This window comes from Alexandromys fortis, unplaced genomic scaffold, assembly GCF_014885135.2.
Source record: "Alexandromys fortis isolate MF-2015 unplaced genomic scaffold, M_Fortis_MF-2015_v1.1 scaffold_172, whole genome shotgun sequence".
Classification (NCBI taxonomy): domain Eukaryota; kingdom Metazoa; phylum Chordata; class Mammalia; order Rodentia; family Cricetidae; genus Alexandromys; species Alexandromys fortis.
Window position 1 is genome coordinate 713,727 of NW_026068061.1, and position 25,412 is coordinate 739,138.

At 45.0% G+C, this 25,412-nt stretch overlaps 1 protein-coding gene across 7 annotated transcripts in view; it reads left to right on the plus strand.

The window, feature by feature from the left end:
- Dclk1 (doublecortin like kinase 1) overlaps window positions 1–24,926 on the plus strand; it is a 288,199-nt gene extending 263,273 nt beyond the window's left edge. For 4 of the 7 annotated variants that reach the window (XM_050120236.1, XM_050120238.1, XM_050120239.1 and 1 more), the window contains 2 exons: window positions 1,643–1,756; window positions 19,420–24,926. In XM_050120236.1, the coding sequence (XP_049976193.1) occupies window positions 1,643–1,756; window positions 19,420–19,584 (279 nt within the window). In that variant the 3' untranslated portion in view covers window positions 19,585–24,926. Of the gene's footprint in view, window positions 1–1,642; window positions 1,757–6,672; window positions 6,747–19,419 lie in introns of all 7 variants that reach the window. The other 3 variants (XM_050120243.1, XM_050120244.1, XM_050120245.1) reach the window with 1 other exon arrangement.
- Window positions 24,927–25,412: the final 486 nt, after the last annotated feature.

Below are 25,412 nucleotides of genomic sequence, written 5' to 3' on the forward strand. Positions count from 1 at the left end.
GTGTTTCACCCATCCTTGTTTCTGTAAGTTCCCCAAGTGCCGTCCCACCTCCGCATTTATTTCTGGCTTGTTCCATAAAATGGGAACATCCTTCCCTCTGCGCTGTGGGAAATGCTTCTTCCAGATGTGTTCCAAAAATCCCAGACATATTAGTTAATTCCTTCTTCTGACCATTAACCCATGTGTTCATTAGAGCATGAATACCTACTGTGCACAGGTCGGAGAACCAAGGGCTTGCATTAGTGATTGCAGAAAACTTGGAATAGGCGGTACAACATGTACAACATGGTACAACATGGTAATAATGGACAGGTGGATGCATAGATAACGGCAGTAGGCCATGGACAGATATAATATGGTAGACTAATAAGATAGTTGATACCAGAAAATACAAGTAAATGAGCAAACTGACGAAATAAAAGGCATTGGGGACTTAACAAAAAGCCATTGGAATGGACTGTGTTTACGTGAGAATGTCTTAGAACAGGTTATTCGAACTTAAGTCTTCAAGCAAAGGAGAGACCAGAGTCCCAAAGAACAGGATCCATTCGTATTATTTCTTGCTATCATTTCCTGCACCAACTAGTGAAATCTTGGTTCCCGTCTAGACGTGTGGCCAATATTCGTCGGGTAAACGAATGACCAGTGCTGAAGGAGGAGCAGAGCCTGCGTGCTGTGTGCAGAGAGCAGTTCCTTCATCAAGGGCGCGTGTGGGGCTTGGGGAACAGCGGACTAGAAATGTCGTGTAAAGTGCTGAAGGGGGAAGGAAAAACTAGGGACTGGAAACATCTCTCCCAGGGTTGGGTTTACCCAGACAGTGAGACACACCTCATTGCCCCTCCATCCATCTATTCCATAATTATTTATCAAATGTGCGACATATGCCCAGGCACTGTGCTCAGACCTGGGGATCCAACCGCGAGCAAAATACAGCCCCACCATTCAAGGATCACGCGGCCTTTCGTCGTGAGCCAGTAAGTGATGCCACTGACAGCCCTGGTCACTGTTGGCCCCGGGAGAGTGGTGTGTTCAGCGGAGAGCAGAAGCCTTAGCTGATAGGAGCGTTAGCAGGGGCTGCGTCCTCGTGAGGACAGAGTCGGAACAGCAGCTGACATGAAGGCAGTCGGGAGGATTTGAAGCTTAGGGAAGAACTGTCTGTCTAGAGGGCTGTCTGGGATTTTAAGAAGACTAATTGATATCTATGGGGGAGAAATAAGTTTATTTATGGCCACATATGCGACCAGGTCTGCCTATCTCCTTAGCTTCAGATCTGAATCCTGGGCTATGAGGGAGAGGAGGGTGCTCTGAGTCTGGGAGTTTTGAGTTGGCCATATTAACTTTTCCTTGAACATACGTCCATGGGGCGGAGGTTGAAAATAGATTTTATTAGAAACCGAAGTCAGAATATGTTGGTTTTGGAGTCAAACCTCTGAGGGTCTGATGGTGTAGGGCCAGCGATTAAAACACAGACAGAAAGGAAGACAGTGGCGGGGGTCCTTTAATGCCAGCCTCAAGAGAAAGCCTTGGCTGGCTGGTCTCTGAGATCCTGGTCTGAGACTCAGACTGTGACCTCACTTCCGTGTATCTCATTTTTCCTTTTATGTTTTTTTTCCCTTTGTTTCTCGCTCTTTTTATCCTCCAGGATGACGGTCTCCCAGAAAATGAGCATCAGCTGTCAGTAGCTGGCAAGATCAAGAAGCATTTCAACACGGGCCCCAAGCCGAACAGCACGGCAGCCGGAGTTTCCGTCGTAGCAGTAAGCATCTGAAATACCTAACCACCCCTGCCTTTTCAAAGCAGCCCACCCGAGAGACAGGCATTCCTTGCGAGATTCCTCCCGGAGACAGCATAGTGGGTCATTTCTGCAGACAGCAGGGGAGGTGGTGTGTGTGTGTGGAGTGTCTCCCCGAGTGCCTCATTATCCCACACCTTCAGGGGATCTGGCAGCCTATATTAATTTCATGATTTATTTTTTTTTAAGGAAAAAAAAAACACCCTCTCCCCAAACTGGACTCTGTGCCAGTGTAAACTTCTTGGCTCTCAGGTAAAGCCTTCAGTGTCCTTTAGCTAGGAACTGCAAGGGAAGGAGAGCTGGGAGGGAGACAGCGGAGCAGAATCCTGAGCAGCATAGACGTTTGGTTTGTACTAAATCTAGGGCAAAGGCGAAGCAGCAGAAAGCAAACACAGTGATTCTCAGGGAGACTGAAGCACTGGGTATTGTGGGCAATACCCAGTGATGTCACAAGGTCTTGCTCCTTAGGAATTTGTTAAGTTGACATTTTTTATCATGTGCCCTTTTATCTGCTGAGTTTGCACTGGATCCCCCCCCCCCCCGTTCTACACATGCAGGCATACATTATACGTAATCTGATAGCCTCTCTAACAAAGATTAAATTGGTCCGAGAAATACTAAAACCTCAGACTTCCTGATGTCAAATTCTGGAGTGCATATATCCACATCTCAGATCACTTGAGTTTTTCACAGTTTCCTCTTTAGCCAGACTACGTCCATTTTAGCAGCACACTCCCCGTGAGAGTCACTCGGGCTGTGCCCCTTTTCTCAGCCAAGCATTTAGGGTGATGGCGAGTCTTGGGAGAGTATTCATGCTGTGGACAGCCCGACTGCTCAGCTCACGAGCAGGGTTCCTGGTTAGTCCTCTTTGTGGGTGTTGCAGCGTTCTGCTTTTCTTTTCCGTTTTGAACTTGCTAGAGTGCCAAAGCTAAGACTCGGGTAGGGACTGCTTTGAGAGTTACCTGTGTGAAGGGACTTCCTGACTCTGCAGATGGCAAAGACAAGCTAGCTCCTGTTCCCATCTCACAGTCCTCCAGGGACAGTGTGGGTGACGACAGATGGCTGTCCGTGGAACATAAACTCTGCTGGATGTTCCTCGGCAGTGCTGAGGTTTTACACGCTCAAGCTGCTCTTTTTGCCTCTCTTTATTTCTTTCCTAAAAAAACTCAGTGGTTAAAAAATCAGCTGTCCTCTGTATTTTCCAGTGTTTGTCACCAGCTAACATCCACACTAGGAATTTTTGCAAGCTACTATCTCTTGGGATTGCGCATTGAGACCAAAACTCTGTTTTCGTGGGTCTGGCTGTTCTGAAAGATTTGGCTCCAGTGGGCCACCATTTTGGACTGGATGGCCAGCACCCTGTCCACAAGAACAATTGTTTCTCTGCTCCTGCTCAGGGCTCCTTGCTGTTAAAGAGACATCTTTCCCACCTGGGTCATTTGTTTCTGTTTTTGTTTTGTTTTGTTTTTCCTCCATAATTTCATTTTAATCGGTCTTTGGTTGAGTTTACTTTGGCTGTTTAGTAATGGATTGTTTAAAATATTCTATGAGTCCTGTAATCACTGTGGACAGAAATGTCTGTGCGATTTTCCAGTTAGCAAACACTACATCTTTGAAGGCAAGTTCTATTTTCATCAGACACTGATAAACTCTGAAACCAAATATTTATGAATTTATTAAATTATGAATTTGCTAAAACGCCATCAAAATATCTCCACAGAGTACCAGTTGTCACTGGTATTTTTTTTCTAAGAATCACGACTACACCATTTTGAATGAAATTGTTTGCTTTTGCTTTGTCTTGTTATTGGGTTTTAGTTTTTGTTGTGGCTGCTGTAGTTTGGTTTCACTTTTCTTTTTGAGACAAGGTCTCACCTGTACACCATGCTGACCTAGAACTCATTATGTAGCCCAGGTCGGCTTCAACCAAACTTGAAACAGCCCTCGTATCTCAGCCTCCAGTGGTGTGAGGCTCGGTGCCCAGCATGAATGCTACTGTGACAGAGAGGTCTCCGTTTATCACTAACATATTTGCCATGGCAACCAAGCCACAATAGAAATATGCGTTACAGCGTACTAACTTGGAGTGACACGTGAATGGATGCACATTGAAGATGCCTTAGCCACTGCACAGCACTACACTCAGGAATATTTTGCATGGCAACCACTGTCATTCAAATTTCAAGCATCAAAAAGATATCAATGCCAGTGTTGAAAGACACTCATATGCCTTCTCCAGGATGCTTTTCCCACATCAGCATCTCTGCCTTCTGCAGAGACTCCTGGGACGTTACAAGGCCTGCATGGGGCAGAGCTGGGAACTAGAAGATGGCCACTGGGCCTGCCTTGCTTTTAGCTTTCAGAATAGCACTGGCAAATTCCATACACTTGTTTCTCAAAGACTAAGTATTTGTAGCAGTTCTATCACAAGATTAAATAATATTAGTATTAAATAGTATGCCCTCCCAAACTCTGTGTATGACCACAGAGCAATAATCCTTGCTGAGCAGGACTTCAGTGGGAGGTGAACTAAATATCTTTTATGAATGGTGTAGTCTATGAAGATCACTTGACAAATTCATAATTCTGGTTTTAACCTCCTCGTGATAAGAACTTCTCCAGTGATGATTTCTGTTTGATAAATTAACTGAAAAAAACCAGTTTCCTTGGAGTTATTTTCCCCTGAGCATATATGTGCTCCCAGGAGGCTACGAAACACATGCATTTTAAATTGTCTTTGTCTTGCATAGTCCTCTTCTTTTTTAATTATATGCACTCCTGGAATTTTTTTTTAAATTAGATTGGGGTGTCAGTTTGTGGACTTTTTTTCTTTCTTTGCTCTTTCTGGAAACAGCCAGTCATGTCATTGGTCTTTATATAGGACTTGCCTTCCCTTAGCCAGACATCCGCCTGGCACCAAACAACACTGACTCTACAGGAGTTTATGGCACGCTTCTTTTCTTGGGTGACAAAAGAGACACAGACTGTCACCAAGCACGCCCCATTCACAGGTGCCATCTTTGACATGAGTCTAGCTTAGCACGCGTGCGCGGTCTGAGCCACTCTGGCTTGTCCGCGTTGCTGCTTTTTCTGCCCTGTTTCTCGTTCCATGCGTTCCTGAGAGCAAGGGAAGGGTCAGATGATGACTTCATGTGAAGGCTGCACAAGCATCCCCAATTGGCTAGGAATGTAATTACCAACTGGAGATCTTAGGGGTCATGGGGCCCTTCTGAAAGAATGGAAAATGACCTAGTGTTGTTGAAGCAGGCAGTGTGGTCAGGGGGAGGAGCCACGCTGTCCATAAACCAAGGTATTTTGCCCCTGAGAAGGGTTCCATTGTCCTGCCATCTTTCATATGAGCCGGATGAGTTTAAAAAAAAATAGGGAAACAAAAGGTTATTAAAATGCAATTTATAGACATGAAATGGAATTAGAGATGACATCTTAACGGTGGACTCCCTGCGAGCTGGGAGGGGGAGGGAAGCATGATTAGATTTGCCCGGCTTGATGAAGAACCCAACTAAGATGACACTTCCAATTTTCCCCCCATTTGTTGCTGTTTATTGTTTTAGTTGATAATTTTCCTAATGCTTTAACATTGTCCTTTTGAATTTTGTTCATGCAAATAGAGCGTTTCGGCCTAATTGAACAAATCCATACTAATCAGTTAATATGAGATGCTGGAAAGCTTGGCTCAGTAGCCCTGGTGCCCTGCTCTATGACACTCTGCCTGTAGATGGCAGTAGAGAACTAGTTCCTTGCCACCCTCTTTGTGGCCTAAAATAGAGACCACACAACCCGCTCCTAGAGAGCAAGCGAGCTACATTTTTTTCTAAACAAACCAACAAAAAAAATTAAAAAAAATAAGATGAAATAATACATTTTGAAGATTAAAATCTCACATTGCTTTCTCTGAACACGCATACAAACTAGTTTCCAATCAGAACACCCAATCTTCAAGAGTGGTTTTTAGGTTAAATGCCTGGTACCCTGGCATGTTTTTGAAATGCCTTTTGTGAATTACAAGTAGAAGCTGTCAGGAGCATCGAATCAGCGAGCTACTTGAAAGGACTCCAGAGCCTCTGTTTCCAAAGCAAGGTGCATCTTGAGTGGGCAGAACAGGGGCACAGGCAAGCGGCAAGACTGTTTATTGTTCTCCAGATTTGGGCCCTGAGGATTTTATTCCCAGGTGCCAAACGCTGACATATTATTCCGTGGTATTGGGAACTTACCTGGTATTCTACTTACTTTGTTTTTGTTAATGCTAAGCACTTAATGTTCAGAGAAAGCTATTTTTCATCTGATTTAATTTTTCCCAGAGAAACTGGTCCTATCGCATCCCTTTAGTGCAGGAATATAATTAAGAACAGCTATATTTTTGAAGATCAACTCTCTCTTTACTCTAAATGTCTGTGATGTGTCCACTTTTCAACCCTCATCTTTTCCTCTTTTACTTCCTAGTTATAACGCTGGGAGTCCAAGCCTCCTGGGTGTTGTCGGGGAGGGGGTCCAATCTGCGTGCTCACAGTGACTAAATGCTGGTTTCAGTTTAACTGTAAAGCATTTTCTATTGTCGAAACAGAAGAGGCATTCATAGCTTTCCAAAGTAAGGACATTCTTTAATGGATATTCAGAAACGTGTCTGACAGACTAGCTCTATGCTAACAAATTGACATCCAAGATACTCGGAAGGGATTTGTGTTCTGTTCTGTTTTTATTTTATTTTCAATGTGCAGATCGCATTGTTAGCTAGCTGCTCCGCAGGAGAGGCCTCATCCCTGTGTGTGCGTACGTATGTAGTTGATGAAGAGCTTGGACTGGAGTCTTAATTCTTGAGCACAATGTTGATCCACTGAGTTGCCCCATTTCTCTCTGCTCAGCTGGACCACGGGTTTACCATCAAGAGATCAGGGTCTTTGGACTACTACCAGCAACCAGGAATGTATTGGATAAGGTATGAGATGGTGCAGCTCAACAGTCAGTGTTTCCATGGCAACGTGCTGGCAGTCTCCATTTTACCAGTTCCTTCAGTGGATAAACATGTTTTTGATTTGTTCCCCAGTCCATATGCTGCTTTATTGGTTTCATTTGAATCTTGATTGAGATGCCACGCCCCCTCATTCCTTTTTTTCACCCATTATTCACACTGACATTTGCCAGCTTTCTTTCCATCGCACATGCTCAGTATCGATCTCCCCCCCCACCCCACCCCCGTACGGTTAAAAGGACAGTATATTCCATGCTGACGCCAAAGCATTTGCCTGATGTTGCCGATTGCAGCAGTGATGTTTCCAGAGCTCCTCTGTCCTGTGATAAACGGAACAACAGAAGCACCTTGGTGTGCGCTCTCTATATAAGTATATACTGTCATTTTAAAGTCATCCAGCCCAACCTTAACCTTAGAGGACGGAACAATGCATTTACACCTTAGCAGTAGAAATGCCTCCAAGTCCAGCGGGCTACAGAATGCATTGTGTGTGTTGGTGAGCTTGTGTTTCCAAATTCTCCACCTTTTCGTTCTGTTTTCGTTTGACCGTTTTCTTCCTCCCTCTCTCCCCGAAATCCCCTCTATGTACTAGCTACTGCATGAATTTACTTCTGATATCTCGTGATTGTCAGATTCTTTAGTTGGCTTATCTGCTTGAGCAAGGGGGTCTATGGGAAGTATTGACGTGTTTAACCAGCTTATGAATTCTATCCCATCGTTCCCCATTCCAGCCAATGGCCCTGGCACCTCCTGCAAGGGGCATTGTGTGTGTATCGCTCTAGAGTTATCCACAAGCAAGATAACTTTTGGTGGTTTGAGAAATGAACTCTGAGAAGTTCTAGCAAACTTCTCTTCACCTTAATGTCTCCAAAATGATTTCCAGGTAAAAGCTCCCTGGTGTAGCACTTGCCGAGAAAAAGCCCCCAACTTTGGCATTTATTCTCCTCAAATAATGGAGCCTGCTGGCGGCAGCAGTGTCTGCCTGACATTGTCTCTTGGCTCAGACTGCCAAGTTTTACCAAAATAAGTTTATACTCATCTGTAGATAGATACATATACACTTTATAGATAATATGCATAAGTTTGCCCTATGATTATTGCTCCTAATTATTTTTTTTATAATTAGGGTCGCAGAACAAAGGGCTTAGAAAACCAGAATAGGGCACACTCAGACAAATAATCAAAAATGCAGTAAGGTCATGATCACTTCTAGATCTGCTTACCATAGAAAAACCCTCAGCCACAGTAAGACTTCTAAACGATTTTTCCAAAGAAGGCTCTTTGTGCCTTTGGGACTGGCCTAAGGGAAGGGTCCCACAGTCAGTGTTTCATTTACCTAAGTAAATTAGCTTTGGGGGAGGGGAGTTCATTACGATTTGCCTGCAACAGACCCAGCTTTCGACTTTTTAACACTGAAGATAATATAGGCGGGTACACCGTTTCACAAAAGCTAGTCTTACCAGTATGTTCCACACACTGTGCAGGCTCCTGAAACAACTTCTGTATTAGGCACAGAAGATCCCCAGCACCCTTCCCGGCCCTTCCCAGAGGGTGCCTTTGTCCCAGGGGTAATGACTAACTGAAAAGTCTACCTGTGGTAATTAGTCTCGCCCCTTTCATAGTCTATGTAAATTGACTCGTACCATGCTGCGGCCTTTCTTATCCTATGTCTCCTGTCCTGATGCATATCACCCGGATGTAGAATTGATAGACAGTGGAAAACAGGCATCAAGTGTGTCTAATTATATCTGTACTTAATTGTGTTTAAAGAAAGAAAGAAAGAAAAACTGGCATCCTAAAATCCTTCTAATTTCAGAAAAAGAAGGAGAAATCTTGAGGAATTACAAAACTCCCGTCGAATTAAGGGTAGGCGCAGTGTGTCAAGCAAACATAGCAATTAATACATGTGACCCAGTATTAAAAAGACTAACTACAAGCTAGCGACGGCTCCCCTCGGCAGACAGAATGACACATCCCTGAATAATGGGCAGGAGCAGATGGGAGATAATCTCTTTTTTCTTCCGCACATAAACTGCTCTGTTTTCCAGCTGGGGGCAGTAACAGCAATGTTTATAGTTAACTGCGGCACTAAACAGCGCACACAGTATGTAAAGCTAAACTGGAGACGTGACACTGAAGTCTCATTGCCATCTACGCTTAATTAGGAAGTTTTATAATGCCATTTAGACCCAGAATGAACGTGCTCCCCTTGCTGATCGCAAATGCTTCCATTTTATCTCGGTGGAAGTGGGAGCATTCATCTACCCAGGGTGGCGGGCCAACTTTTCAACATAAACAATCATTGCGGGCAAACGACCCAGCGGCTCCCAGTTGCTGTGTTTATAAGCGTGGTGGCAAAGCACTCCGGAGTCCCGCTTGGATTTACAAAGTAGCTCACGCGAGGGTGTCAGCTGGTAAAACCATCTCCATGAGGTGCCCCAGATCGGTGGGATCCTCTTCATTGACATCTTAGTGATGTGGAGACATGATGGGGGTCCATTTTCCTTCTCTCTCACACCCTGACTCTCGGCAACTCCGCTCTCTACCTACACCCAGGGAACTGCATTCTCTGACTGCCTGGCCCATGTATCTAGGAGGCCTTTACCTCCCAAAGCCCAAGCTCACTAGGCTGGGCCACACTCCGGAATTCCACTTCCGGTTAGCCCCGGAAGCATTGCTGGGGCTCCTGGCTGCAAGTCACATCCTGCCCTACCCTTTCCCCCTCCCGTAGGGGACCGAGTCGCTCTATTTCTGCCTTTCCCAAGTACAGATGCCCCTGTGGCTGGTGCCATGGCCAAGATCACACAGAATTCTGCACCTGAAGTGTGCAGACCATGGTCGTGGCCAAAATGAAGTAACTGGGTTAAATAAAACAAACGTCCAGAGAGGACGCCGGTGCTGAAATAGCTGGAATGGGGAGGTGAGCTAGGACAAAGGGGTGATTGAGTTTCTAGGCATGACGTGACTGAAATGTGCATATTGGTATCAGCCCTCCCTCCCGCAGCACCGAGTAATGAGGCATTGCCACGGCCGGGCTCCGGCTTTGGGAGGCTATCCAACCCTGTCCTGCTCAGCTGTGGAAAGGGATGGGGTTCTGTGAAATGAGTCTTGCTGGGTGCAGGTTTGAAAGAGGTGTCCCTGGTTTAAGCCAGATAGGATTCTCAACATACTGTGAGCCCAGCAGACAGAGCTCTGCCTGCCATGGCCAATGAGGCCTGCTTGGTGGCAGGTCACATTGACCTTGCGGTGCTGAGTTCCAGAGCCTAGTGGGGAAGAGCAGAATCCTCTGTAACAACCACCGGCTTCTTCCGTAACAGAGGGGGTGAGGTTAAAGCAACCAACGAGTCATAGACAAACTTCAAAGTCAGTCACGCTTTGGTAACAGAGAAGCTTCGGGAAAACAGTGAGCATTGGGCCCACAACAGTAAGCAGTTGTTCCTTGATAACCCCTGAGGTCTCAGGCCAGATTCTAACCAAGTGAGAGCACTCTGTATCTATTGCTGAGACAAGAAGGGCAGGAATAGCGAGACATGGTGTTACACGCCTTTGATCCCACACTTGGGAGGCGGGGGCAAGTCAATCCCTTTACGTTTAGGGCCAGCCTGGCCTAGGTAGCAAACTCCAGACCAGCCAGCAGCCAGTACTACACAGGGAAGCCTTGTCTCCAAACGAGTAAAAAAAAAAAAAAAAAAAAAAAAAAGCACTAGTGAGCCACCTGGGTCACGCCTCACCAAGCCAAACAGATGGCTGTTTTGATTTTGTTCACTGGATTTGTTTTCAGAGGCCCCTTCTGAGAGCATTACAACAACATATAAATCTTTCTGTAAATTCGACTGTAAATAGGAAGGAGAGGAAAGTGTGGTACACCTAAGTCCTCCTCAGTGGGTGTGAATTGAAGGGGTCTCTTCCCCCCCCCCCGGGGGGGGGTCCTGGATAATTCCGTATCTACTACGTACTGCTTGCTATCTATTTTTACATCGCTTTTTGACTTACAAGTAAGCATTTCCAGTCTTTTCTGCATACATATTTCGGCCACATTTTGCAAGTGGGCCTTAGTCACACTCCCGGAAGAGGCTCAGAAATCAGGCATGAAAAAATGGGGAGGCAGGGGAACCTCTCTCCCAGGGAGCAGCACACAGCCTATCTAAAAAAAAAAAAAAGAGTACACATGTTTACAAGCCGGAGTCAAAGCACACCACATGATAAGCACACACCACGTTAAAGACCAGGATGACTTGAACTTTGATTAAAACCTGGCAGCCATTGAGAGAAGGGAACTTTGGCAACAGAGAGCCTAGGGTTTGGAACCAATCTTTCTTGCACCTTCACCTGTCCCAGTCCCCCTAAAAAATCAGGAAGGCTTGCCTTGTGGTTCCCTCACTTCCGAGAGAAAGCCACTGCCTAGCAGAGCCGGTCTCCTGTGTAAAACTGATGTTTGTTGAGGTGGAATCCTAAATTTTTCCAACACGTTCTTCCGGCAAGCACCTGAGTTTTAACAGGCGTTTGCAACAGCCGTCTTCACTCAGGTGTGCAGAGCTGAGTTATCGTGAAGCGTGAGTTTAAAAGGCCGTCCTCTGAGACAGGGTTAGCATGCTACAGCAAATGGAGAATCTAGCCTTCTTTCTGTTTGATTTTCTTTAAAAAAAAAAAAAAAAAAGAAAAAAAGAGGGGGGGTTCTATTAGAACACAGCTGCATCCATTCATTGACATGTCTGTGGTTGCTTGTGCCCAGACTTGAAAAGTTCTATCAGAGACCCAAAGGACCTGAAACCCGAAACGCTTACCTATCTGGCCCGTTGCAAAAAAGTCTCCTAACCCTGTATTTAAGGGTGAAGGGTCATTCTAGATTAAAAGTACCATCTATTAAAAAAAGAAAATTTCATGAGACTAGGGCTGGGACCTATTTAAAATAGTATCTTTGCTAAATTAATGAACGAATAGTTGAACTCCAAAGAAGGAATTTTTGGGTTGGATGAGTTTTTGAAAAGGTAGAGTTGAGGTAACCAGACCACCGCATCGAAGATACTCTAGAGATTTTTCATTTTTAACAATGCAGGAGTATGTGCAAACCTTTTGGCTAAGCTAGAAATGTATTTACAGTAAAACCAGCTAGCCCCGACATACTGTGAGACGTAGCTTGTTTTTAAATTTTACAGATTTGCTTAGGACAAACCCCGTCTGTGGTAGCTCCTTAGCTTGCTAGCATGGTGAGGATCAGACACATGGAAGCTCAGTTTCTCTTCTATAAGGAAACCAGAGGCTGCAGAGCAGATGGGGAAAGTAAATTCAAGCCTCTGGAAGCCCACGCTCAATGCCCTGCGAAGGCCGCCATTGAAACCCTTGGATGAGAGGCTGTGAAGATTAGGTAGGACCAGGCTAGTTGAGATTCTTTTAAACACCTGGTCTCAAAGTCCTGTGTCCGATCAAGTTAGCTGACACAGAAACCAGCTGGCCTTCCCAGGAAAATGGGAAATAATGCTTCAGAGAGTCACCTTGAAGAAGCCACACACAAGGTTGTTTGGTTTCTAAGCCTCCTTTGGCCATTTTAATGGTGACCTTTACTCTAGGGAAGATCTATGCCATTGTCTCCAGGTATTTAGCAGTTCCTGGCAAGGCCCTTCGAGGATACCCCAGCCAAACAAAACAGAACAGTAACAACCATGACAATGAACACAATAAAACGGGGAGGGATACCCGGATCGATTTGTTAGTTTAATTTTAATGGCCAGCAAATTATAACTTAGTCCCTACAGAGTGAGGGTTAGCAAGGAGCGGTTTCCTGAGATTAATGCCCCAGCCTCCTAGGTAGTATGAATAATGGATGGGCTAAAAGGCAAAATGCACAATAATGTTCTTTTATTAATGAAATGAAGACTCGTTGTGATGGCTGGCAATAAATTAGGAAAAGCCAAAGAGGGAAAGTCGTCAACACTGGCGCCTTTGAAAAATGTAGTTTCTTAAATCCAATAATTACTGCCATGACAGAAAACATCGCCACACTACAGAAATGAAGTACATCCCTTGTGAATCCTGCCTGTATTGCACAGGAGAAATATTTTTGATCCATAGACTGTGAGGTCTATTATTTGCTAAGAGAAAACACAGCCCATTACAGTAGATTGATGGGGATATTAAGCATTCTGGTGGAATTTCATAGGTGAATGTTTTCCTGAGGATCAGGCATTGGAAGACACCCCCCCCCCCTACCCCCACAGCCCCACACACACCTTCAGTACAGGCACGGGAACCTAGAAGACAGTCTAGGAAGGAGGCATATCCAAGGTTACATCATTAGCTAACCTAGGACAAAAGCTAATTCTACCAACTTCTACCTACTGCTGCTTCCAAGAGGATTAAGCTAAAGTTGCCAGACAAGAGGGATGTTTACAGAGATTATGGGATGCCTCCTAGCAACAAAGACAATGCTCAACTACAATTCTTATTCCTGAGTTCTGCCCAGCCTCCCCTGCTATTGCAGTATCTCCCCCTCTAACACTGCACAGGGACTAACCAGATAGACAAAGTTCCGGTTCACTTGCGCACATTTTCAAATTTAATGTCAGAAACCGAATTTACAATACCCGAGTAGAATGAGGAACACAGGCTTACTCGTCATCAGTGGAATAATTCACTGGCCAAATCATTCTCCTCTTTAGACAAGAGGTGTCCTTTATTTCAGTGATAGATATTAGTTCCTTTTAGATTTCCAGCTGTGCTGTGTGCAGTTACCGGAGTTGCTGCGGTAACTGGCATATTGCAGCCATCCGCCACCGGCTGTACAGGGGCAGCCAGGGCTTTTGTCAGAGTCCAAAGGTTACCACTTCTAGGTGGGTATTTGCGGGTGTTTCCTCTATGTAGGATGGGCCTTTTTCAGTTCGTTACTCTATATCATTTCATTTCCCGATGGTATGTCCTTCAACCAAGCTCCCCAGCACACAGCGTGGGCACCAGGGCCCCGCGTGCGTTTGAAGTAACTCCTATTTGGTTATGACGATCCACACTGGAGCCCTAAGTGTCCTTGCCTAGTCTAGCCTGTGGTCATTAACACCAAAATGTGATACTCCAGTCTTGAGATGCTCTGAGGGGCTCTTAATGAAATGGAGGTTCCCTGAGGAGACTCGTGGGATTTCGATAGCAAGTCTATTCTCGCTGGTTCCAACAAAACCACAAACCCTGAGCAGAATAAATCTGTCAGGAAGTCTTATATGTTAATGGGACATCCGGCCTGTTCCTTAAGACCACACTCACTTTGCAAAGATAGGCAGCCAGGAAGAGACACGGAGACTCTTGCATGATTTATAAAAAAATATATATAAAATAAATAAACAAGTAAATAACGCTGCCTCTCAGCCATGCAGAAGTGGCCTGGCATCTACATGTGCAACACAACACTTCAGAGGACAAATCATGCTTCAGATGCTTCCGAAAGGGCTTCCAGTTTGTTACATTTGCGTGACAATCTCTCTTGAGAATACATCACTACAAGTAGTTCTGTTTTCTTGCTGAATTTGTCAGTTCTGAAATGCAAAAGGGGGCTACAGAATCCAGTTGTAAAGAGTAAACTGGACATGTTTGAGAGCTGTGCTAATTTCAAGGGCATTAATTAAAATCCTAAAGAAATCACGAATGGCACAGCCCTAACTGAGTAGAAACTGCAAGGGGCCAATGCATGAAAAACAGGAAAAAAAAATTGATTTTTTATGATATAGGAAGAATTTTGCTGATGTTTGAAACTTTAGATTTTGATTTAGATATTTTGAAGTATTGACTTAATTTTTTGCTTTATAATTTCATAGAGCTGCTAGGGGGGTTTTACTTTATAATATTTTTCAGAAAGTGCATAATCACCTAAAATAATTCTGGATTGCATAAGAAATATGTGATACATGCCCAGTCAGTGTGCCACAATCAGATCAGTATTCCAGAAGTTTCTGGTTGTAGCATAGAGGAATTTACATGAATTTTGAGAAATCTACCCTGAAACGGCGGTAAGAAGTCAGTGTGCAGTTAAAGGCAAAGGGATTGGTCAAGAAGGTTCTTGCTGGAGGAGTTCAGGCAGTGATACGCTGCAGCCGGTGGCTTGTGATTGGGTGTTGGAGAATACACGCATTGGACTGGCAGAGGAGATGAAGTCATGTCAGGTGAGACACAGCTTGAGCCAGGATGCAGAGCTGAGACCGTTTGCTAGTGGACTTTTTATGTGGTATTCCAGGAAGAAAGCCCAGACCAGACTGGTTGGCATCCAAACAGCACTTATTATTGTATCTAACCAGATACGTCTGTGGGTGGGTTCTGTCCTGGGTGGTAGGTAGATGGAGCACTCCTTCAAAGCCAGTTCCCTTCTGTCCTTCACACTCGTCTCGCCGAGTTGACTCTGACTCCAATATCATGTGACATCATTTGAGAAGCCGTCATCTGGAAAACTGGTACTCATCGTGAAGGTAGATTTCCAGAGAGAGTTTCAGGGTGTCCTGTTGACCGGGTAGATGTCTATCCTGAACCTGTAAGCTTCGGACTGTTTCTAGAGGCAAGCCTACTCCTTCCCCTCTCATAGCTCTGGTAGGGGTCACCTTCACTGAAGTCAGTATGGGGGTGGAAAGGTGCCTAAAAAGAAACTAAGGCGGGATTGACTAAGGTAAGCAGAGCAAAGGGACGATGTTCTAGCAGAGCCATTGTCTGCTAAAGGAACAAAATGGGTCTATGATGCTATGAATCAGTTCTGAGTACTAACAGGAACTTGACACCGGAAAATCTTCCTGTCAGTGCATTGGCAAAGCTGGGACAAGGATTTAGACTTTATGAGGAATTGTCAATTGACTGGACCTTGGGAAAACTGACCTGTCAGCTACTTACAGAATGTACTGGAGATTGGGTACCCCAGAGGGAAGTAGGTGACCTCTGTTGGAACTCCTCATAATTCAATAGCCACAAAGTTCATAATGTATCTATTATGTGCTGTGAACTGAGGAGAATTCAGAGAAGGTGTCGATTGCGTTTGGGGTGGGTTACTCAGTCTAGGGGTTTGTAACCCACCCTGCAATCAGTTATTCCAGGGTCACGGAGGGGCGCTACCTGGAAGGGAATGAGCTAAGACAGAAGAAGGAGGCCAAGCAGATTTGTCAAAGCCTCCGTTTATTAGGGACGGGTTACAGTTTATATATGGTAAGGAATGGGGGGCAGGGCAACTGGATCTCGCCACGTGGTTCCGGTCACGTAGCTCGGTCAGGTAGGCCAAGAGTCACAAGTTGCCACACCTAGTTCCCTGGATAGCTGGAATGTGAGGCGGGTTCCGCTTAACAGATTAACAGTTAATTGGATGAGGGGCAGGTTTTCTCAATAGAACATAATTATGGGTGTGAGGTTCTCTGCAGACTCCCTAGGGTGATGGTTCCTGTAATGATTTTTAGAGGGGAAATGGCTCCTGACAAGAAGGCATCTAAGATTTGATCATGGCCCTTTATATCATCTCTAAGATGGGTAAGAAAACAGTCATGATCTATGCAGGACACATAGTACACGCAATACATACCACATCAGTGTGGGAATGGGGATGGACAAACCTCCTAAAGCCAACCACAGTCCCCAGAGCTAGAAAAAGAATTACTGGGTCTCAGGGCACAGAGGCTTATGGAAAAAAAAATCTCTATGTAGCCTTTGTTTGCAGCCATTGATAAATATTACAGTGACCCAGATGGGCAGGAAACCCTCATTACTGTGGTGAGCACGAGGTTTAGGAAGTCACAGTCCCCCAGATTCAGAGTGGGTTGGCCTGGGTGGATACTGACTTAATGTTCCCCAAGATTTTTTCTGACCATCAGCATGGGGGTCCCTTCAGCATCTGATCTTGGATACTATCTGCGGCTAGGGTCTTCCCCTGCTACTTGATATGAATACAGAGCTGGAGTTAGCGGCGCACACATGGAAACTCTGTTTTAGCCTGTTACAATAGATTACAGAGTAAATGCTTGCTTGGGCCTTGCGCAAGAGGTGAGAGTTATATTCTTAGTGTAGTTCATGGGCTAATCCTTCCACATATTGAGCCTCAACCTCGGTCCTATAAAGACAGAACACTGGGCAGACACTCTCTGGACAGCCTCTTCCACTCTGAAGCCTCTAGAAATTCAGTAGAAACTATCATCTGACCCTTCCTCCAGAACAGATAATCACCAGTCACCTTTCTAGGAAGTGCTGTGAAATTTGGGAGCTTGTAAGCGAACAGGTTTATCTAGTTAGGTGATCATCTAGACCCCACCAATTAAGGAGATAGGTGGGACACGTGGCATTGAGTACTTAGAGCAGTGAAAGGCTACTCTAGGCAGATGAACAAGGAAGGAAGACGACATGACCATCCCAAGAGAGTCTGAAGTAAGGAAGGTTAAACTGAGGGACCCTCTGAGCACAGGCTGGGCATGAGCGCCACCAGCTTCTGTACCAACTGCATTCTGTGTTTCGGGGGCAGCGTCCCATTTCAGGGGACACACAGCTAATCATAGACGTCCAAGGGACATCAAGACCTAGATGTTTGAAGGCCCCCTGAGAAGTCAACAGGGAGAATCACAGTTCAAATCCATCTCAGTTCAGTCCGCTACTGGATAGCTGCCAGGATAGGTGCTAGCTAGGCAAACGCACTGAGGGGGGGGGGGGGAGTCCTCTGAGTCAACTGTGGTAGGGGCATGCTTTTGCTTCCCTGGCTTCATCTTAAAGCCTTTTCTTGCATCAAGTTACAAAGGCAAAAAGAAGGCGCCTCGCACCTCTGCAGATCCTGGCGGCTTCAAAGTTTTCAGGCGTCCAGTTTTATCTGCAGCGATTCTGTCCGAGTGAGAAGAGGCCATGTCTGCTCCCTTGCAGGGAATAATGGGGAATAATGACTGAGCCGAATGAAGGGGCCACACAGGGCAGTGCACACTCCCGGTGCGGTGTGTCCCTCCCTGTCTGACCGCCCGTGTTTCCCCCCATCAGCATTCTGTCCAGGGCCAGCGAGTTTCTCATCCGCAGAAAGGTAGAAACACAACTATATTTTTTTTATGACCAGGAGACGAGTTTATATTACCCTTGGATTAACTACAGCATGCTTTTTGTGTCAGACAGACTAAATAGACATCTGTTTTCTACACACACCCAACTCCACACAAACAGAGCTTTCTCCGTTTGCTTTGAAAAGCAAAATACCATGTGTTGTGACTTTACAGTGTTTTAAATAAAGTTAGGAATTTAGGTTGGTGAGGCTGAAGTTGTCATGAAGTCGGTGGGTATGAGACCCAAAACGACACAGACGAGGTCCTTTAAAAATTCAGCGAGGGGCAGAATCGAGGCAGACATTTCGACAGCGGCCATTGGGTTGGGTTTTAACTGTTCTGTGAAGCGAGAAGTGAATTATTAAACTTTATCACCCTCGTTGGCTCCTAATGCTATTCCTCGGCATGTGGATCGCTTTTAAAGTGGAAACGGCCAGCCTAAGTGAGCCATTTACTGCCCCGGTTCTACACGCTGTCTCTATTTCGCTCTTTATTACTTCATTTTGGAACTTTGATTGCTTTCTTTTAGATCTAAGATTGTTCTAATGCTATTCTGCAATTGTATGAGGGGCTTGGTTTTCACTTGGTTCTCAGAACCAGGCTGGCTATAAATTTATCTCAGCTCTTTGAAGAAACCAACAGTAAAATTTCCGGGGGGGGGGGGGGGATCATGGCGGCAGATATCCTCGCAGAGGGAAGGAAAGTGACCTCACTCACAGAGCCGCCTCCAGGCTACAGCCCTGTAAAGAGGAACTTTCAGACAAGGTGCCTTTTCCACTGTGACCCTTGTTCAGTATTTTCCTTCCAGCTTTGGGCCTGCTCTTCTGCTTTCTCTTAAGGTTTTGCTATCATGGGCCAGTCCATCCCCACACCCATTAAATATGAAATGAAGTCACACTGTGTCCCCATCCTAACGCTGTAATAACTTCTGGGTCACAGCCAGGGAGCACATCCCAGAGGTAGTCTGAGGGTTCCTTGGTAAAATCAGGCATAGAGACAAGAGGTTGGAATACTCAAAGAAGACAAAAAAAAAAAAAAAACAACCTTCACAACCTTCACTTTTATGAAAATGGACTTTGTTAAGTGAAATCCATAGGGTGTAGTCATGAGGTTTAATTTCATTCCAAGCCATGTTCCCTTTCAGGCATTGGCTTCCTTAAAATTCACTCCTCCCCTCCCAAGGTTTAGAGATAGTCCCTCATCAAGAGACAATAAGATTGTTTAGAGTGAGAATCGCTAACACAGCAGGGAGGCTGTTTCCACCTCCCAGGACTTCAGCACCCTTTAGCCTTATCATTCCTGTGCCCTAAGCTGCCTGTTGGTCAGTACGACCCAAGAGGCTTCCTTACCTGTCATACACAAGGGACTGAAGCCCCTGTTTAATGTGGGGATGGTTCTAGAAGCCACTGGGTGATGGATAGGAAGCTGGTAGCGCTGGATGAGTTGCGACCTTCATGACCAGGTCCCTTAACCGGCTCCCCAAGAATGGTGTCTGTTGACATAAGTGAGCTATGATGGGCAGGTTGGCTGGGCCGGCATACTTTTCAACTGCAAAATGTCTAGCATCTCTCCTGCCATGTCCCCATGGCCTAATTGTCCTCTTTCTCATTTTATGCCCCTGCTAGACCACCGCTCTTGATAAGGAGAGGCAGGTTTTCCGACGAAGACGCAACCAGGATGTGAGGAGCAGATACAAGGCACAGCCAGCTCCACCAGAACTCAACTCGGAATCAGAAGACTACTCTCCCAGCTCCTCTGAGACTGTTCGCTCCCCTAATTCACCCTTTTAATAAGACCCTTTTACTCCAAGCCCTAGCTTAACCCTTTTAAGACTCTGAGATTTCCCCCTCCCCCAAACTTCTGTAAAACAGGTTCCTCTGATCTATCTAGCACTCGATGCGTGAACGGCGGAAAGTATGTTTTGGGTACCTTTGTAGCAAGCTCCCTTTACTGAATGAGAAGGCATGTGGTGTTTGTGACGATGGTAATTTGCTGCTAATAGGGGTCCTTCAAGGGTTAAGGCTAATTTGAATTTTTTTTTTTTTTAAATATAGAAGCAATGAATGTTTTCATCAGTCGAGCTAGGATCTGCAATAGGTAACAGCACCTGTCAGCCCTCTGAGTGCACAGAATTTTCTTTAGAATCCTTGCTGGGTAATTTTCCAGAACCTTGGGTATATTCACACACATTTCTGGGTTTTGTTGCAGACCAAAGGGCGTCGTTAGGACCCTAAAATATCCACACACAAGAAGAGCAGGGAGGATGCTCCATCGCGGATCCTTCTCTGTGGATTTGGAGCACGGCAGGTTTTATAACGTCCGTAGATGCACCCCTCATTCCTAACCATTTTATGAAGAAGGGACTCCCTTTCCTAAGTAGTAAGCTGGTTAGCTGCAGCGAGTTCTCTGCTCTGATCCGAGGGAATCAGGTTTGTGGCCGCCTCACCCAAGCGATGGACGGTGTCTCCCTGTCTTCATACAAAGATGTGCAGATGACGCCCCTGACATGCTGCTTCCCCATTAGCTGCTGCTAGTGCCAGGCAGACCCTCGGGGAACCACCCAGCCTTGGCTTGTGCTCGGTGAGTTGGGGTCTGTCTGCTCAGAATCAGGAAAGATCTAGAACCTACTGGTGAAAAGAGCAATAAATAACCAGGTGCTCTACAGGGCTGGCATTCGAACCAGCGAGAGAACGCAAGGTCCCGTGTTTCCTTCTTCTCAGCCGCTTTTACACGGGACCATAGCCACCAGTGTGAAACCAACACAGAACTCGAAAGATCTGGGGCGAGAGGGAGCAAGAGGCAGTGCTTTGCAAAGTGGCAGATGAGAAAGAAAGTACAGTGGGAACACAGTCCAAAAGGGTCTAAGGATGGGTTTCAGAGAAATAAGCCGGTTCCATGAGTAACTCTAGGCACCTGCAAGTCTCCCGGAAGACACCGGAGGCTGAAACTGCCGCTCATGATTTTCTTTACTGTAGCTTGGTCTCCAGTCACCCAGGAGAGATGTGTTGCTTTCGTGGTTTCGGGCCAGGGCCTGATTGGGATTCGTTTTCCACCCCTGCTACCCAGTCTGTCTCCCTAGACCTGAGTTTCTTTGGGAGCTGATCGCATCTCAGAATATGGGCTTGTTGTTTCCTGGTTTTTGTGTCCTTGATCCAAAAGGATTCAGGGGTGCCTGGGAGACTGGGCCCAACGCAAATGTTGCTCTAGTGTTTTCTCAGCTTTGACCCAGGAAAGCACAGTGATAGACTTCAGAATGGCTACAAGTGGTCTTTACTTTCTCATTCTTAATTTGAATGTGTTTTAGTGTCTTGAAAGTTACGAACAACCTTTTCATTGTCAGGTCTTTATCTTCGAACTCCACGCCGATCTTCAACTACAGTATTCATACACAGTCTTTATGTTCTATGCATGTATGGACTTTTACACGACAGAATCCCACATTTGCTGGTCTTCCACATTTAAATCAACATTTACTTAGGTTTTTTTTTTTTTTGAGAGCCCAGAAATGATAGCACGTAAAAGTACAAAATCGTATAAATCAGCATATTATTTAAATTGCATGTTGGGAGTAGACAGAACACAGACCACCAGGAAGGGTGCTAGTTTGTAGACAGAGTTCATATTGGTGAAGGGCATAGAACTGATCAGAAATCACTACCTTCTCTGGAACAGAAAGGCAAAGCACTTTTATTCTAAGATTAGCAAGCAATGGCATAGCTGAGCCTCAACTCCATGTATGAGACTACAAAATACCCTATGGCCAATAACAGATTGCCACCTTCTCTAAATTCCTGCTTTCCCCCTGGTCATTAACATAGGGCCATAGCATCCAGTGCTACAGGTCCATAGTGAGGGCTCTGGCTTTTGTCTATCATCATTTCGGGGAACTCAAGAGGCTTCCTCATATGCTGCAGAAGGGCAGCTCAGAAGACTTCTGAGCCCATTCGGAAAGAAGATGGCAGTGCACCCCTCTAGAGTTTCAGTGATCTATGCTGAATAAACAGTGGGATTGACCTGTCAAGTAGAAAGATCGAGCAGGCAGATGGACTGCAGTAATCCAGTCATCTTTCCAGCATTCAGCTACCAAGATCTTAGACATCAGAGGTGTAGCTCAGAGGGCGAACAGGCAGACACTCGTGAATGACTCTGTGCACCCAGATTGCTTTGGCTTTAGCCAACACTACATTCTCCCCACTCAACATTCTCGGAATAGTTCCAGTTTGAAATGATTAAGTGGTGGTGTTCTTTGAATTTCCATAACCAAATCAACCCTATATTTCATTTTGTGTATCATAGAACAGCTATGTGCCACGATGGCTGTGTGTCTCTGTAATTATCCACTTAACTAACACGAGTGTTTACATATTCTTGAGTATTGAATATGACTCTTACGGTGGTAGTCTGGTAATGGGAATTGCCCTTCCTTTACTAACTGGACCAGCCCTGTGGTATTTAAAGGAATCTTTCCATTTGAGAATAGAGTAGTTGAACAACCCTTCTCTCCTTGCTTCCTGTAAGTCAATTCTGTGGATGAGACCCTCTCATATTAATGAATACATTTACCCCTCCGCATTGTAGCAGAAGCTGCTTTCTTCATCATGATCAATAAACGTGTGATTTGTTCTGAACCATTAGAAGGAAAAGTTAAGACCCTCGGTCCCTGGAAATGTTCTGGCCGTGCCCTCATCTGACGCACTCGTGGTGCGTACATATTAACACGAGCGGAGGAGGGAGTGCGGAACAACAGAACACACTTCGTGTCTTGCGTTCACTGAGATTTCCTACAACCTGATCTTAGGAGTGGCAGTTAACAGGTCTGTCAGATACTGTTGAAAGAGCACAGTAGATTGGTGAATGAAGGGCTAAAATTGCGATCCTTTACCCTTTGAGGCATATTTCAGTTGGAAAAAAAAAACAAAGAAAGAAAGGAAGAAAAATTGGCTCAGAGGGTCACAGGGCTCCCGAATTACCAGGACGCGAGTGTGTTAAATCACAGTTGTTTGCTGGCCAAAGGCATCCGTTAGACAACTCTATCCCCTGTGTGGAAGAGCAGTTGTGCTGAGGGAGAGCTTTCTTCACATTATTGTGTTGCCACTGGCCCTTCTCTGGGTAAAGCCCTGTCAGCATTTCCAAGATAAACTCCTATTCTGCAAGGTTTTTAATTTGACCATAAAAATGTGCCTGAGGCTCAAGTCTGCTATTCAGGGCCTGTCCTAAAGAGTGGGAGGCACATCTCAGGCCTCTCAACTTTTTCTCGACTCTGGAGGAAAACTCAACCTCTGGTACGTTGCCCTCATTGTGATTCCAGAGTTTCGGGGCACCCCAAGACCCAAGATGGTAGTTGTAACATAATTACTTATTGGACATGCTTTTTAAAAAACTGATCATATATTATAAGATATTTTCTATTATTTGTGAGTCTTTTAAAATTACTGCTTGATTTTTCTTTTTCTTTTTTTTAAGTCTTTCCTTTCTTTTTTTCTTTCCTTTTATTTGTCAAAAGATTTTTTTTTAAAGAACTTGAAGTTGATCAGCTCGAAGGTCCACTTTTTTCATGAGCTGCCTGCCACTTCCATTGGTAATTTGGAAAAACAAAAACAAAAAACAAAATACCTCTCTGACCCAACAGAGCTTTGGTTTGAATGCTGCGTGGAGGGTTAGCCACACGCTTCTTTGGAAATCTGGATTTCCGAATTTAGTCATCAGATTTCACGAAGCCACCCTTGTCTGTGGGGAGAGTAGCAGCTAACAGTGAAAGTGCCCCCACAATTAACACTTTTGTCAACTCACATTCGAAGCCAGCATAAAATACCACTTCCTACTCTCGTGTTTAAGGGCAAATAAATCAGGGAAACTTGAGGACATATGAAACATTTGGTGGCTGCAGAAGTACTTCCCAATTGGGCTCTACGGTGCTTACACATGGAACAGTTAAGAACTGGGACCCCGGGATGTCAGATGGAAGCTTTGGCTCGTATGTAATTACATACAGACGGGGGAGGGGCTCTGGGCTCTCTCTTCTTTTTTAATCATCTCAAATATGCAGCCCGCCAGCCAGTAGCATTAAGGGTAATAAACCAGTGGGAAACAGGAAATCTAAGGTAGAGGTTTAGCATGCCTCTGCGGAGGCCTTTTGGTTCGTTTGCTATTGTTGCTGGCTCTAACAGGAGGCCTCTGTGGTCATTTTTCGGGAAATGAGCATCTAACTGGCAGGTGTTGTGGTCATGCGGTTTGCCCGTGGAGACAAATGAGGGATCCGGATTCCCTGATTCCCATCAAGAAAAGGCTATCTCTCTCAACTGTACCTGCACATTTCCTCAACATTTTTTTTTGGTCAATTAAACTGAGACCCTTAATGTTACTTCAATGTAAAGTTGTATATTTTTAACTGTGACATACTTTATTAATTTAAAGTAATTAGTGCTTAAGCCTTCAGAACTGTTGGTATTAAGAGTAGGATTTTAAGTGGTGTTAAACATCCTAACAAGTTTGTTCCAAGTCAATCAGCTATAGTCAGGAAGAGACCTTGACTGGTTTTTGGGGGCAACTTCTCACTTGCCCTGGACACTAAATCCTTGGTGTATTCGATGAATAAATAAAAAGAGATTAAAACTGGTCCAAGGTTAGAGTCACATCCTTGACAACTTTTAAAAAAAAAGTATTAGGAAATTAATATTAGCCTTTTTCATTCTGACTGAAAGAAAATTATTAAAGGATTAGTTGTGCGTGAAATTAAATAGTATTTTGCTTCTGCATACTGAAGAAATGGGCTGGGGACTTGGCACATTTAACAAGTTCCCCCGAAAGGTTTCGATTTGGAGAAAAAAAAAGAACTCAGCATTTCCTTTGCGATTCTGATTTCGTCACTTGCTGCATGGATCCGATGGCGTAGGTTAGTGTCTGGTTTGGGAATCCCAATGAAATAACTTTCAAGCGATTTGTACCCATGGTTAAAGGTGGAATGAGACCCAATTTCCCCCCAGTCCTTCAGTTTAAGCTCATAAATTGTAGGTGAATGTGGAATGAAATCATCTGTGATATATTATGTTCATTTACCAACTGAGCTCTTTTGATGTTGCCTGTTTTTATGTAAAACACGTTCTTAAACTAATAAAGTAATATCTCTTGGTGTACACAATGCCCTTCGCTGCTGGGCCAGCTCTTCGGTTTGTGTTGTCATCATGGAGTAAAATTTCATTTCGGTTCAATTCAGAATTGACACATCCAGTCCAGGGAGGAATAAGCCAGCTGTGTGCAGGGTTGGGGGGGGGGGCAGGGGCAGGGTATTCTCTGTACAAGGCTTTAAAAATTAGTCATGCAGTCAGAATGTAGCTTTCCCACATGTCCGCCGCAGCATGGTATGTATTTCATGAGCATAATTCAAAAACAACTATTCCAAAAATGTCCCTTTTCATATATTACCTTCCTGGCTGGGCCAGGGACCCGGACAAACACAGAGAAAGCAAATACAGTCCAGCCTCGTTTTATCCTTCCATCTCCATGTGCAAGCTCACCAGAGGAGACTGGTATTTTAATAGCTAACCTGGAATTAGCTGCCATTTTGTTGCCCCGTCCCGTTAAGTAGTCTGTGTGCAATCTGGGCCTTAGGAAAAAAATG